The sequence below is a fragment of the Sturnira hondurensis genome, unplaced genomic scaffold (genome assembly GCF_014824575.4).
Source record: "Sturnira hondurensis isolate 20B ecotype Veracruz unplaced genomic scaffold, ASM1482457v3 Scaffold0004271, whole genome shotgun sequence".
Lineage (NCBI taxonomy): Eukaryota > Metazoa > Chordata > Mammalia > Chiroptera > Phyllostomidae > Sturnira > Sturnira hondurensis.
The window spans coordinates 2,747,890-2,763,063 of NW_028076902.1; the positions used below are offsets into that span (position 1 = coordinate 2,747,890).

A 15,174-nucleotide genomic window follows, 5' to 3' on the forward strand; every position below is an offset into this window, starting at 1 on the left:
ATAAAGTCTCAAACCACTGACTGAAAACACCTGTAGGGGTTGAGGCCACAGCTAGAGAAACTCCCAGCCTCACATGAGAGTTCCTTGGAGAGACCCACGGGGTCCTAGATCATACACAAGCCCACCCACCCAGGAATCAGCACCAGAAGGGCCCACTGTGCTTGTGGGTAGCAGGGGAAGTGACTGAAATCTGGCAGAGAGCAGAGCAATCTCCATTGTTCCCTCTTAGACCCCTCCCCGATGCACAGCATCACAAAACAGCATCATGGGCTGCCCACCCCTGGTGAACACACAAGGTTCCACCCTTTACTACAAAACAGGCAGCTGAGACCAAAAAATTGGCCCAAATAAAGGAACAGATCAAAGCTCCAGAAAAAAATACAACTAAGCAACTAAGAGATAACCAACCTATCAGATGCACAGTTCAAAACACTGCTAATCAGGATGCTCACAGGGTTGGTTGAATTTGGTCGCAAATTAGATGAAAAAATGAAGGCTATGCTAACTAAAATAAAGGAAAATGTACAGGGAACCAACAATGATGAAAAGGAATCTGGGACTCGAATCAACAATGTGGACCAGAAGGAAGAAAGAAACATCCAACCAGAAAAGAATGAAGAAACAAGAATTCAAAAAAAGGAGGAGAGGCTTAAGAACCTCCAGGACATCTTTAAACATTCCAATGTTTAAAAAACATTCTGAATTATAGGGATACCAGAAAGAGAAAAGGAAGAGCACAAAGTGAAAAAGTTATTTGAACAAGTAATAAAGGAGAACTTCCCCAATCTGCCAAAGAAAATAGATTTTCAGGAAGTGCAGGAAACTCAGAGAGTCACAAAGAAGTTGGACCCAAGGAGTAACACACCAAGGCACATCATCATTAAGTTACCCAAGATCAAAAATAAGGAGAGAATCTTAGAAGCAGCAAGAGAAAAGAAGGAAGTTATCTACAAAGGAGTTCCCATCAGACTGTCAGCTGATTTCTCTAAAGAGACCTTACAGGCAAGAAGGGGCTGGAAAGAAGTATTCCAAGTCATGAAAGGCAAGAACCTACATCCAAGATCACTCTATCCAGCAAAGCTTTCATTTAGAATGGAAGGGCAGATAAAGTGCTTCTCAGATAAGGTCAAGTTAAAGGAGTTCATCATCACCAACCCCTTATTATTTGAAATGTTAAAGGAATTTAGCTAAGAAAAAAAGATAAAAAATATGAACAGTAAAATGACAGCAAACTCACAGTTATTAACAACCACACGTAAAACAAAGACAAAAGCAAACTAAGCAAACAACTAGAGAAGGAACAGAACCACAGAAATGGAGATCACGTGGAGGGTTATCAACAGGGTAGTGGGAGGATGAGGGAGAGGGAAAAGGTACAGAGAATAAGTAGTATAAATGGTAGGTAGAAAATAGACAGGGGGAGATTCAGAATAGTATAGGAAATGGAGAAGCCAAAAAACTTATATGTATGACTCATGGACATAAACTAAAGCAGGGGAATGTGGGTGAGAGGGGGTATGCCGGGCAGAGGGGAACAAAGAGGGGAAAATGGGACAACTGTAATAAAATAATCAATAAAGTATATTTAAAAAAATAAAAAGATCTGCTATCTTTCCTCCCAACCTTACTCTAGGCTCTTGAAGACTGGCTCCCCTCGCATGAGGGAACAATGCACACACTTAACACTGAGCAGTCAGATTCAGATTCAATACCACCAGGTGAATATTACCTTCACTTTAGGCCAGAGGGCCACATGCTGCTTTAAACAGCTCTTAGGCTGTGACTGTGGAAAAATGGGACTAGGTAGGGAGGGAGGAAACTTTTATCACCAACTATTAGGTCCTAGCATGGGCTAAGCCTTCTCACAAACATTATAGATATTAACTCACAAAGTTTTGTTATATGTGATTGTAATTAATAGTACTGGTATTATATTTATCAATGGGTTGAGCATTTTGCAAAAGGGGACACTGAAGTTCAGAGAAAGAGGATGTGTGTTTATGAGAGAGAGAGAGGAGAAAGAAGAGAAGGAGTGGAGGAGAAGAAAAATAAAGTGGAGGCTAGATATGCATGGTGGAAGCTAAAAGACATTGGTTTTCATTGAGTACTTACTACGATCAAGGTATAGTACTATGCTAAGCTCTGTATGTGAATTATTTCAGTGATCCTTCCCAGAAACCCAATGAGGTCAGTATTATTATTGGACCCACTTTACTTCTGAGTTGGTTAAATAATTGGCCCAAAGCAGCCTCCGCAGGATTATGAACCCAGGTGGCCTGACTGCAGCAGTCTCTAAGCCACCATGCTACTCCATGTTTCTATGAAAGAGGCTGCAGGTGTCCCTGCTTGCGGTCTTGATCTAGTGGACTTGGATCAGACCATAAAACACGCAAAATGTCACTACTAACTGACAGTGGGAGAAGGCCCCCAGAATGCTATTTCCATATCACACACCACAGATTCCAGACAAACCAGTCTGTAGCCTGGAGACCAGCTGAATTCTCCCAACTCAGGTGGGGGAATTAGTCTGGGGCACTCAGCTGGGGCACCATTTGAACTCAGATAGTGCCACTATCCTTTCCAAAAAATAGCTGTTCATTAAAAATTGAAATGCTGAAGAGTCTTTTTTTCTGACTTAAAGCATCTTAAAACTATCAACACATGCGAAGGCAGAGAAAAATTCTATGTCTGATTTTAATAAAATATACTTTTCTCATCAAAATATTTTGATAGCATGGAAAAAGAAATGTGTGCTCATTAAAGTTTAATGAATGTCTCTTCCTGCCATTTCCCATGTGAAGAGCATACACTATGATTCATGCATGGTGGGTGGTGGGAATAGTTAACTTATCACCATGGGGAAGAATCCAATCCAGACTGAGTTTACAAGGGTGTAAGTACATGTCCACTGGCCTACTGCTTTGGTTGACAGGTATCTGAATCCCACCTGTGGATTCAGACAGGTGGGCTCAATATTGTTCCAGGTTGGCTCTATTGCTCTGAAAAGGGGGCTAGTTAAGAACAGCTACAAACTTGCTGGCAGGTCATTCTGGTCCCAAGGCTAAGCTCAGGACTCCCAGAATAAGATGATGATTTGGACAAAGTCTTTGAGGAGAGGGAGAAAGAAAAGAAGTTCTGGCTCTTGGGAAGAGCCAGACAGTAAATGTTGACAATAATGTCACGTTTATGTTCTAGAATCTTCACTGAAGCCTCTGTTCATAGACTGAATTATAAAGCTCTCACCTAAAAATTTTAGGCTCAGCCTATAATAGCCCCAAGTTGCCTTTCTAGGTTTATCACCATTAGGCCCCTGCTTCCAGCCTTGACTCTGACCAAAGTAGGCCTCTAGTTGCTCCCCACTCCTGGCATCTACCTCTCTTCTTGTCATTGATTACATTATTGCCCAGGATCTGGAGTGATCTCTCCATCCATCTCTACTGCTTGAAATGCTATCCATTCATTGAGGATCATATATAGCCTTAATTTTTGATATTCTACTTCAACCTAATTCATGTGATTTTTCTCCTTTGAAAACCACAGAAGCTTTTGTGAAGGCAGTCACCATCTTCCACTTTCTGTGAAAGTTCCAGTGTAAGAGCAATGTAGCCTCATGGTTGTCTGTACAGACTTTCGAGTCAGAAGGAACTGGGTTAGAAGCTTCGCTCATTCTTTTATTAGGCACATGATCACAGGTGAGTTGCTTACTAATAGTAATAATGACAGTAACAACAACCAACATACACTTGGCACTTACTGTGAGTTGGGCATTAGGTGTCCCTTAACTCATTATATACTCACAACAACCCTATGAAGTAAGTATTGCCATGATTTCTTTTTCACAGGTGATAACATGATGCTGAGAGAGATCAAGTGATGTGTCTAGGGTCACAGTTATTATGCTGAGAAAACAGGCTTTGAACTCAGGTAGTTTGGTCCCAAAGCCCATGTTTTTGAACACGATGCTACAAGGGACAACCCTATCTGGGCTCAGTTTTCTTATCTGTAAAATGTGGATTATAGTAATATCCACCTTGTAAGATGGCGGATTAAGTAAAATAAGACAAGAGAAGTATAATATAGAGCACACTAGCTCATAGCTGCTATCATTGTCATCACCATGTGCTACTCTGTCCCCTCCTCCTGGCCAAGAGTGAAGGACAGAGAGGAGAGTAGTGTCCCCTTACCCTTTGGTATTCACGTCTCCCCTGTGTGTGGCACATTCATTGTAAAGACCTTGAGAGGTTCTGCCAGCTGTGGACCCATGCCAGGCTCATTGACAAAGATTTCTAGTATTTTCCTAGAATTTGGGGACGTGTCCTAGGCAATTCTGGACCTCTGAGCCATTGTGCTTTTTTTGTGCTTTCACTGCATTTAGCTGCCTCTCCAACTCCTATTTTATTCAATTTATTTGACCCCTCTTTGTAAAGTCTCTTGTATAATACTTTAATGCAACATTTTCTTTCTCTTCTCTCCTGCCCCTTTCCCTTTCTTCCGTCCCCCCCGCTATTCTCTCTTCTTTCCTCTCTTCCTTTCCCCTCTCTTCCTTCCCCTCCATTCCCTTCCCTTCTTTTCTGGGTGTCCTCTTTCCCTCCTCAGTCCCTTTCAGGATGAAGACTGCCATCTGAATGCCATGACTGTATTTTATTTCTCCAGCAGGCTAATCAGGTCCCTGCTCCTTTAGCCAAAGTTTCTGGAATCAGGGTGTGAGGTGCTTTCCCCAGGAACACCTCTTCCCCTGCTTGGATTGAGTTTGTTCTTGAGGTTAATATGGTTAATGGGCTTAGTGGTTAAGGGGCAGTTTATGTGAGGCTACCTCCTGCCTCCTTTCCTGAACAATATGGGCACCGAACACAAGCCAGAATTTCCATTTCCCTCATGCTTGAGTCCTCATCAAACAGTTCTACCTCTAAATAAGTTTTCTCCAGGCAAAGCATCCCTGATACATTAATGATAATTAAAAACAAAACAGAAACACAACTTTTTAAAAAGTGTACCCTCCCTACCTATCTCACCCAACTTGTTGGAGAAAGTATTTTGTTGATTCTGCCCCTGAAGAATTAAACTGCAGTTTAAGTAAACCAAACAGATAACTAACAAATAACCCTTCATATTAATAATGTCTAAAGGATGAAAGTTACTATTTTTTTCATACATCCAGTTTACTATCAGTGGTGCAATTCAATTCCACTCTGTGGCATGGTATGAGCACTGCACAGCTTGGGGGCTCTCTCCTGAGCTGTTCACAGGGACATCACTTGGCTAATCACTCTTAATCGCTTCAAGAAAAATGTTGTCCAGTGACTTGAGAAAGTCTTTAAACCCTAGATAAGGCTGGCGCCACACCCCAAGGACCTGCTAGAGGCCTGGTTTCTGCTCACAGAGCAGAAAGGTGTGTCAGGGATGTGGCCACAATGGTGCCAGTGCTCCTGAGATGTGGGAGCTAGTGGGCTATCATATTCAGCACTTCTCTGCTAAGTCCCTTTGAGCCACCTGGGCAGAGATTTCTGGTGGTAAATGGGGAGACAATGTTAAAATTACTAGCCAAGTGGGCCAAGAAACAAAAAACAAAACAAAACAAGAAAACAAACCAAAAAACCCACTGTGACAAAAGTCAGAAAAGTAGTTATCTTGGTAAATGGGGGCGGAGGTTGTTTATGGGAAATGGCATGAGGGAACTTTCCAGGGTGTTGAAAATGCTCTGCATCTTCCTCTTGCTGGTGATTGCAAGGTGTGTATGTGTGTAAGAAGTCATTGTCATCAAGCTGACATTTCACTCTGTGTATTCTACTGTATACAATTATATCTCAATGAATAATAGTACCGTCCAAAACACAGGTGGAAGATGATCCAAACAGTTTCCATTTCATGCCATGCCTGACCCACTTTGTGCTGGAAGCAGTGAGAGTTCTAAGTTTATGTATCCATTACACATCTTTATCTTCCTCTACATGTGTTTTTATACCTACAGGGTATATTTATATCTGCAGCCAGATTTATATATTGAAATCTGGAGAGGAGTGAAAAGTGTTATATGTGTGTGTCTATATATAGGGTGGTTTACTTCTTTCAAAGAACAGGAGGATCTTAGCTCCATTTTTATTTTTTGGGAGCAGGACACACACACACACACACACACACACACACACACACAAGAAAACACAGTAAGCCTCAATAAATAATCAACAACCTCATCATTCTCTCTTGTCTGAGATGCTAAAACTGACCTTGATGATGATCTTGGGGATCGTCAGCACAGTGGACTTCTGCTTGGCCAGAATATCCCCAGTATCATTGACCCGAGCTGTTACGAAGAAGTGCAGGGTCGCTTGCTCCAGCAGCTGGCCCATGTACTCGCCTGCTCTGACCAGCACCTCCTTCTTCTTGACTGGCAGAGGGAAACAAACATGCCAGGTGTCAAGACCCGAGATAGGATCTGCTTTACTTTTTCCAAGCACCTCTATTTTTCCCACATTAGCACAGCACCCACCAGAAACACAGCAAAGGTGAGAGAGGGGCAGACGGAACAAGGAGTCAATCAGGGATAAACTCTCCTGCTTCTGGGTAAAGAATGTGTTGGAAATTTAATATTCAGTACAGTCTTATTAGAGAAAACGTGTCAAGTTTTCCAAACAGTGCTTTTGCTGTTGTAAAATATAATGCCATGTTTAAAATCAAGGACCAAGGGTTTTAACTGCAGCTGCTTTGATTTAGGCAGGGACAATCTCAAGATAGCTGATGTGAAGCAGTGAAGTTCAAGGGAACCACTCCACACGCTGACCCCTCATGCAATAAGGAACATCTCATGCAGGCCATGAGCCACAGTGGAGTGAGACTGTAAATTACCTAAACCTTTTATTCCCATGTAGTGCTCCATATTTTCTTTCTAGCTTCTTCTGAACCAATCTGACATTGTTTTTTATTTAAAAGAAAGAAGCTGTTGAGCCCTGGCTAGTGTGGCTCAGTGGATTGAGCGCAGGCCTGTGAACCACACGATCGAGGTTCAGTTCCCAGTCAGGACACATGCCTGGGTTGCAGGCCAGTTCCCAGGAGGGGACTCACAAGAGGCAACTATGCATTGATACTTCTCCCCTTCCCTTCCCCTCTAAGGATAAATAAATAAAATGTTTTTTTTAAAGAAAGAAGCTGTTGAAACCAGTTTTCACCATAGGCATTCAACTTCTCCCCCCCTGCTCTCCCTGCCACTTGCCATTTAAAAGACATTTGTGCTGAAAGGTTGCTTCCTCAAGTCACTGAGTTTAGCTTTGGGGATGACATTGGAGGGTGAGCAGTGGTCCTGGCTCCCTCGGTTCACCATCAGGCCGAGGATGGGAATTCCATCTTGTGGCTCTGGCCATAGCGGTGAGGTTCAGTTTGGCTGCATCACCCACTTTCTCTGTTAGTTCCCTGTCCCACAGCCCAGGATTCCAGAGAGCAAAGGGCAGTCCTTCTGCAGGCTGAACCCAGGCCACAGTGCAGCACTTGCTGCTACCTACATGGTCAGAGCCACAGCCACGTGTTAGTGTGACATTGTCAGACAGCAGCCCAGAGAGAAATGGTGGCTCACATCCCCACTCCCACGCACAGAGCATGGGCTCTGCAAATGTTCAGGGAGCTGAATGTCTCCACCACTGCTTCCCTGCCCAATGTCTGCTTTTTGCCAGAGGTTCCTCCTTTTTGCAAAAGTTATTGAAGGAACTGACTCCCATGATCAATAGTTTCAAGTGCGGAGCATAGTTTCTTACAGCCCTCCATAAAGAGCAATGGGCCCCGTAACCAGAAAGGATGCTGTGTGGAGGCAGCTCCGGGGCACTGGGAAGCCTCATGATGGCTGGTTTACAGGTGAGGGTGAATCAGCCCGATTCAAAGCTCCCCACGAATGAGCAGGTACTGTGACCACCTCCAGCTCTCTGACTGAAAAGTTCTTAATCTTGGCTCTACATCTGAATCATCCTGCTGGATCCCACCCCAGACCAATTAATTCGGAATCTTGTGGGTTGGGGCTGGGCATTGTTTTGAGTGCTGATGCAGACTATAGTGAGCAGCTGGGGGGCAGAGAAGCAGAGCCCCAGCCACCACAGGTTCCCCATGGAATCAGCTCTGAAAAAGCTGTGGTACAAGCAGAAAGGATGTCCTTTCTACCCAGGTCCCCACTACTCCAGGTGTGGTCTCCACCCCAGCAGACCACCGTCACCGAGGTGGGGGGGCCAGGGTAGCTTGTGAGAGATGAAGGTTTTCCAGCTCTAACCCACCTACTGGATCAGGCTCTGCTCTTGATTAAGATGACCAGATGATGGGTATGCAGGTTTGAAAAGCTCCCAGAGATAGGAGGTTTTAGCAGCAGAAATGGCAGAGTTTGAGCAGATTTAGGGCAGACTTATGACAGTCAGTTTTAAAAAGGAAAGTTCCGTACCCCAGAGCCTACTCAATTCCAGGCAAACTGGAAAGGCTGGTCATACTAGACCAGTGGTTGTCAACTGGTGTCCATTCCCCTCCCCCACCCCCAGGGGAGGTTGGGCAATGTGGAGACATTTTTGGTTGTCAGACTGAGGGTTGCTACTGGCTTCTAGTCAGTAGAGGCCAAGGATGCTGCTAAACTCCTCACTGCACAGAACAGCCTCCATAAGAATCACCTGAAGCCTGGAGTGCAGGTGGTGCCTCTGCTCAGAGACCCTGCCCTAGGCTATGCAGAGTTATTAGAAGGCATTGGTCCCTCCCAGGCAGGTACTAAATGAATTGGATTGATTTCTGGGGCAGTCCTATACCAGCCAGAGCCAGCCATTTGAATATATGAACTGGCCTTGATCTTGGCCCTTGAATTCTGCATTTTTGAATGACCCAATTATACCACTTTTGGGGGGCCTATGCCTGGATCCTGCATCCTCCATGGCTCCCCCATCAATTAATTGTCCAGATGAATAAGACTCTGTCCCTCAGTTAGATACAATCTCCGATGAGCACATGGGGCTTGCTTTTCACTTCCCCACATCTGGATAAATGAAGTGGCAAAATAACAGGCCTTGAAGAATGTACGCTTTGCCTCTAGATACCTCCAGCAATAAGAAAATAGGGGCCTCCCCTGGTCATTTCTAGAAGATTGTGTTTGAACACTGGGTTCCTTAAGGCTTGTGAGATATGCCTAACTTCTTTCCATCAATCTTTACAGGAGCTCTCGCTATGCATATAGTGTTGGCATCAGGACCCCTTTGCCTCCAAGGCAGAGTATTCTCTCATAGCACCAGGGAAACTGGGCTGTACTTCCAGCCCAAGAGAACAGCATGCCCAAAATAGTATGTTATGTAAGTGCCGTATTTTGCTACCACACAAGAAATTGTTCTAGATAAAGTTTATTAAACGTGGCAAGAGAAAGAAGAATAGATTTTCATTCTATGAGTGGTGGAGCTGGGATCCTGCCAATATCATTTACGGTGTCTGGGGAAAGCCAAGGGAGACACAGACTGGAGCTGCCTCGTCTCTTTTCCAAAAAGCAAAGAGAACTAAATATAGCCATGTCGAAATGATAGCACCTTTGAAGGTACTGGGAGGTTTAAGTTATTCAAGTTTTCCAAGCTGATTCCAGCCCACACATTTTCTTTAATCATCAATCTGGAAAGTATGCCTCCCATTCTACTTGGAAAACTTTCTTTGCAAGACAGCCTCCTAAGAAAGTACTCTGACCTGCTAAATTAAGGTCTAGAATCATGTGGCATTCTGCAATAATGTGTGATTTATTTTAGATTGCAGTATGCAGTTTGTTGCATGCAGTTAATGCCACCTACCTGTAGGGTAGAAAGAAATAATTTCCATTTCCTTTCAAGTTTTTCAGGACATGCCTTGGGGTGGTGGGCTGAGTGGGTGGGACCAGTTCCCTGGTGGCGTATAGCTCCCTGTTCAGTGGAGGATGGCAGCTGGACTCCAGGTAACAAGGGCACGAGTAAGGAAACTGGCCCACTTAGGGCGGAAGGTTACAGCAGGTTGGCTTACTGTCATTGCCTGAATGGGATCTGCCTTGTATTAGCTGCCTTGCCTTTATTGACTGTGTGTAACCTTGAACACGTACACCTTCAGTCTCAGTTTTCCAAAATGTAAACATGTTGGAATTAACATTTACTGAGAGCCTATCTTGTGTGAAGCATTTCACATGTATTTATCTCATTTAATGTCCTCCACACTCTCCTGTCACACTGCGCAACCAACAGCCAACCACTCTGGTGGGCTCTACCTTCAAAACATCTGATCAGTTCTCACTACCTCCCTTGTTACCCCACCATCTCTCAATAAATTGTTGCAATACCATCCTAACTAGTCTTAAGCTTTAGCCCTACTTCCCAGAGTCTATTGTCAACACAGCAGCCAGAGTGATCTTTCAAAATTTAAGTCATGCCATACTTCTGCTCTGAACCCTTTAATGGTTCTTCAGGTCATCTGGAACCAATGCCAAAGTCCATAAGGGCCTATAACCCTTCTCATGGTCTGCACCCACCACTCTCCACTTGCCATTTTTTCCCCTGACTCTGATCCTTGTTGCTCATTGAACACATCAGACATGCTGTGGCCTCAGGGTCTTTTCACTTATGGTTTCTCCTGATTGGATAGTTTGCTCCTATCCTTCTTTCAGGTTTCTCTTAAATGGTTTTCCCCCCAAACACCCCATCTCCACCACCACTTCCTATCTCCATTACCCTGCTTTTATTTCCCTAGTATATCCCAACCACACTACATATTCCCTTGTCTGATTGCTTATTGTTGAGCCCCATCCCCGCCACAGGAGATCATAAACTCCATGAGGGTAGTAGGCACTTATGTCTTGCTCATTGACATACCTCCAGCACAAAGCAGAACTGGACTTGTGAGCATAAAATAAAGGTTTGAGGAATGAATCAACAACCCTGTCATATGGGTGGTATTGCTTCGATGTACAGATGAGGAGAGTGAGATCACATTACTAAAGCAGCTTGCCTAAGGACACATAGCTAGTAGGTGACATAGTCACATCTCAAATCCAGACTTGGCTAATTCCAGATTCAGGCCCTAAAATTCACTGTGGCCTCCTGCACTAAACAATTGCAATGACTGTTCTGTTCCTGAGTCCTTTACCAACTTCCCTTTTCTCTAAGAATTTCTTTTCCAATCCCCAGGGATAGGAAAAGTGCTGGGTTTTATAATTTCTAAAGAAAATAACATGATGATTGATTTCCTAGTTGTTAAAACCATAGTACAGAAGCTAGGGTGCATTGCTTCCTTCAAGTTAGGATAGGTTTCTTAGAATTAGGATTTTTAGGAATAGTTTCCCATTTTTTTCTGGGAATATCTTTCTGAATTTACTGTGGCTTAGAACAGACATCAAATCCAGAAATCTTGGACACTGTGAAGACATGATATGGTCCTCTGTTTTGTGAAAGTTATTATTTGTATACCTTTCCTTTTTCTTTTATTTTTCAGTGCCACACATCAGGTCAACAACAATCTGGTATCCTGAAGTGCTCAGGTCCTTTCCATCCTGATCTGTCTGACTTGACATGCTCTGCCTGGAGACTAGTTTCTTCTACTTGGCTCATTTTGCCAGTTGTGTGCTCATCTGCTGTGTCCACTAAATACTAGGACCCCGGGAAATGAGATTGATTGAAATCACAATCCCCAGTGGAAGCTGCATTATGTCAATCCCAATCCTGCCCAAAACATCCTTGACTTTTAAAGTGAATTTACTTTGGAGAACCATCTATACAGGGGAGGCTGGAAGGGATCAAAGATGATAAAGAGTCCCCTGAGAGATGACAGAGAGAACAAAGCCCCTCAGAGGCTCCTGGACAGCACATCCTGAGCCTCACATCTCTGCTCCCAAGGGTGGGCTCTCTCCTGTCCTTATATATCAGACAGATCAAATTTCAGAAATGGCCTTTATGCAACTTAGATCTCCCTGCCTTCTGAATTGTAAAGCAACACCCATCATTCCTGCTGGGGAAGCCCTATAAAATCTGACTTGGGGAGAGAGGCAGCACAAGGAGACCTGCTTTCTGGGGTGTGTTCTTTACTTACTTTCCCGTGCGCTCAATGCCCTTGGTATCTTGTTCAAATGCAGATCCTGATTGGACAGGTCTGGATGGGTCCTGAGAGTCTGCAATTCTAACCAGTTCCCTAGGGATGCTGATGCTTCAGGTCCTCAACCCGCACTTTGAGTAGCAATAAGTTAAGTTATATTTAATTTTCATGACCTATGGGGCTGGCTCTAGACTTTGAAAATTTCAATGCTCATTTCTATGCATGAGACATGAAGATGAAAAGTGAGGCCTCTCTGAAAGAGGTTGGTTCTCCCATGTGGTTCCCACTTCTGAATTCTGGGGCAGAACCTGAACTTCAACAGCAAGTTATTAGAGGGTATCAGCACTGAGTGAGACAGAGAAGCAGATCACAAGTTCTAGCTAGAACAGCCCTCCTGATTAGCTTACACGACAAAGGCTCCAGCGTGATATCAAATGTTTCCTTCTTGAATTCCTCCTTGGAAACCCCAGTGTAGAAGATAATGTTGCCTGAGAGATAGGCAGAGATGGTGTAAGTGCTGGGGCTCCTGTTCTGGAAGGTGATGGTGAGCCTGAAGTCTTTTCCCAGCACAGCATTTTCCACTTCAAAGTCCATGTCCACATCAGACTTCGACTTCACAATGCCTTCTGTGTTGACAGGCTTTTTAACCCCATACATCAGGGCAGTTTCAAGGGCCAGTCTCTCTTCCTTTTGACCTAGGAAAGATGAAGAGATAGTGACAGGGGAAAAGAAATGCAACCCATCAAAGAGAAAGTTGCAGTAATAGACACCTTGTGTGCTGTACCTATTGTGTTTCCTCTATAGGCCACCCACCTCCCTTTGAGGCAGGTGTCAAAATTTTTCCTATGCTACAAAGTCTGCCAAATCAACTTCCCAGAGAGTCATGATCTGCCCCAGTTGTGGAGTTAGGCAGCATTCCCAGCGCCAGTCTGGCAGGGGTTGCTAAGGGGCTTGCTCTAACAGTTGTTTCTCCAGGGTTCAACAGTAGAATTGCAAAAATCTAACCCTCCTCAAACAGCGGAATCAATTTGCTTCCCTCCCCAAGTCCTAGCCATGTAGCTAGAATTTGGGAATCCCTTAGCAAAGATGTTGGCAATAGTCACATCTGGTCATTCCTCATTCTCCATTATGAATTTCCTACTATTCCTGGATCTCCCCAACAAGACCTGTCTTCCCATGTAGGCCTGTCCCCTTGGCTCCTGCTGAGCTGACCCTGGGCAGCTCTCATCCTGCCCTCCACTCCTTCCTCTGTTGTCATTTGCTTCCAACAGAGTGCAGAGATCACTGTTTCTAAAAGAGTGCACTGCACTGTAGACCACAATCTAGCAAACTGTTCACAAGTCTTTCCTGAAAAAGGGTTCTAGGTCAAGTTCCCTTGGGGAGCACTGGGTTCTTTAGTGCCTCCTGGATATTCACAATGTCCAACAGCCTAGGAAAGGTTCTGAGATTGAGCCCTACATCAGGGAGACTTGTTTATCAAGTCCCCCCAAACTCATCTGACACCGAACACTTTTTTTTAGGGACACCTATTGGCATGGTGGTACTGTTGAGACATGTGGGCTGTTTTTAGGAATGTCTTTTGTAGGGTTTTGAAGGTGGTGGTGGTGGTAGAGGTGAAAGTAGGGAGAGGAGGAGTAGGGGTGAATTCTGGAGGAATAGATAAATAGCCTTTCTACAGATGAAGAAGTAAGAAGTACAGGTACAAGTTAGGCCTCAGAGTTTGCTGCTCCCAACTCCAAGTTGGGTAAACGTTCCTTACAGAGTACGGGACAAAATGCTTGGCCTTGGGGACAGGGATTGAGGAGGCGTGGAAGAAGAGTTGGTAGTCTCTTTACCACCCTAGTACCTTTGGGTATATCTTAGTGCATTGTGGAAACTAGAGATGTACATTTTTTGGCTTGTAAAAAGTAGTCATGGGAATGGCTAGCAAAAACAAAAAAAAAAACTCTTCAGTATAAAAATGCTGGCTTGAATAATTATGTTAATTTTAAGATATTGTTACTTTACTCAGTTTATAATAAAATGCATTAGAGATGAAGAGGTCAATAAATGATAATATCTACCATTGACAGCTAACTTTGTGATGGGCATTGTGGTAAATACATATTGTATATTTTCTCATTTAATCCTCAGATCAACTTACCAGGCAGGCACTATCAGTGCCCGTCAGTTTCCTGATTTGTAAAACAAGGGAGCCAACATTGTAGAGTTGTTAGGTGGATTTAAGGTAGTATATGCATAAGAACTGACAGCTACTTGTATTTTGCAAAGTAAGCAAAAATGCCAGCAGGTTTTGCAAACAATGGAAAATGTATATTTGTGTGTGTGTATTAACAATTTCTCTAATTGTCAAGACAGCCAGAATGATTCTCAGCTGGTTGGGCAAAGTCCTACAGAGCAAAGGGTTGCTGGTTCGATTCCTGGTCAGGGCACATGCCTGGATTGTGAGTTTGGTCCCAGGTTTGGGGGTGTATGAGAGACAACTGATCTATGTTCTCTTTCACATCAATGTTCCACTCCTATTTCTCCCTCTCTTCCCTTCTCTCTAAAAATAAATAAAATCTTTTAAAAAGACTGTCAGAATGTGCCTGAAGCTGTTTGTTTAGGACAAAGATTGGTTAGAGCACATGTTTACAGATCAATAGGGGGGAGATAGTAATACAGGGAAGGAGGGGTTATGACAAGGAAAGTGCAGTGAAGTGTTGTAGCAAAATGCATCTGGCAAATAGCTCTGTGAAAAAGAGAGCATTAATGGCTATTGCTTTGGATGGATACCAAATATGCATTTAGGCAAAATGCAGGGGGTGAATAGCAGCAGCAGAAACATGGCCAGGGAGGTGCCTACTTTGAGGAGAGAGGCTGAGCTGGATGAGATGAGGGGAGCCTGGGAAGGCCTGTACCACTATGAGAGACTTTACAGCTTGTTGTGTTATGGATAAAGGGACCTCTAGCTTCATTCTGGGGCCTAGTCTGCCCCTGTGAGCAGGAAGTGCCAGGCAGAGGCAGGTGGGGATGTTACAGAAAGCACAGGCTCAAACAGAAGGCAACAGTGCAGGGTTTCCCAGTTTGGCAGAAGTTCCCGCCCCTCTGAAGTTGGGCTTTGTGCTCTGATGTTTCACATAATTCAGGCCATTAATT

The 15,174-nt window shown here is 44.0% G+C and overlaps 1 protein-coding gene across 1 annotated transcript in view; it reads right to left on the reverse strand.

The window, feature by feature from the left end:
• F13A1 (coagulation factor XIII A chain) overlaps nt 1-15,174 on the reverse strand; it is a 190,223-nt gene that overhangs the window by 24,275 nt on the left and 150,774 nt on the right. Inside the window, exons 12-13 of the mRNA XM_037045364.1 lie at nt 12,444-12,731; nt 6,225-6,385 (exon numbers count right to left, since the gene is read on the reverse strand). Coding sequence (XP_036901259.1) covers nt 6,225-6,385; nt 12,444-12,731 — 449 coding nt within the window. The remainder of the gene's footprint in view (nt 1-6,224; nt 6,386-12,443; nt 12,732-15,174) is intronic.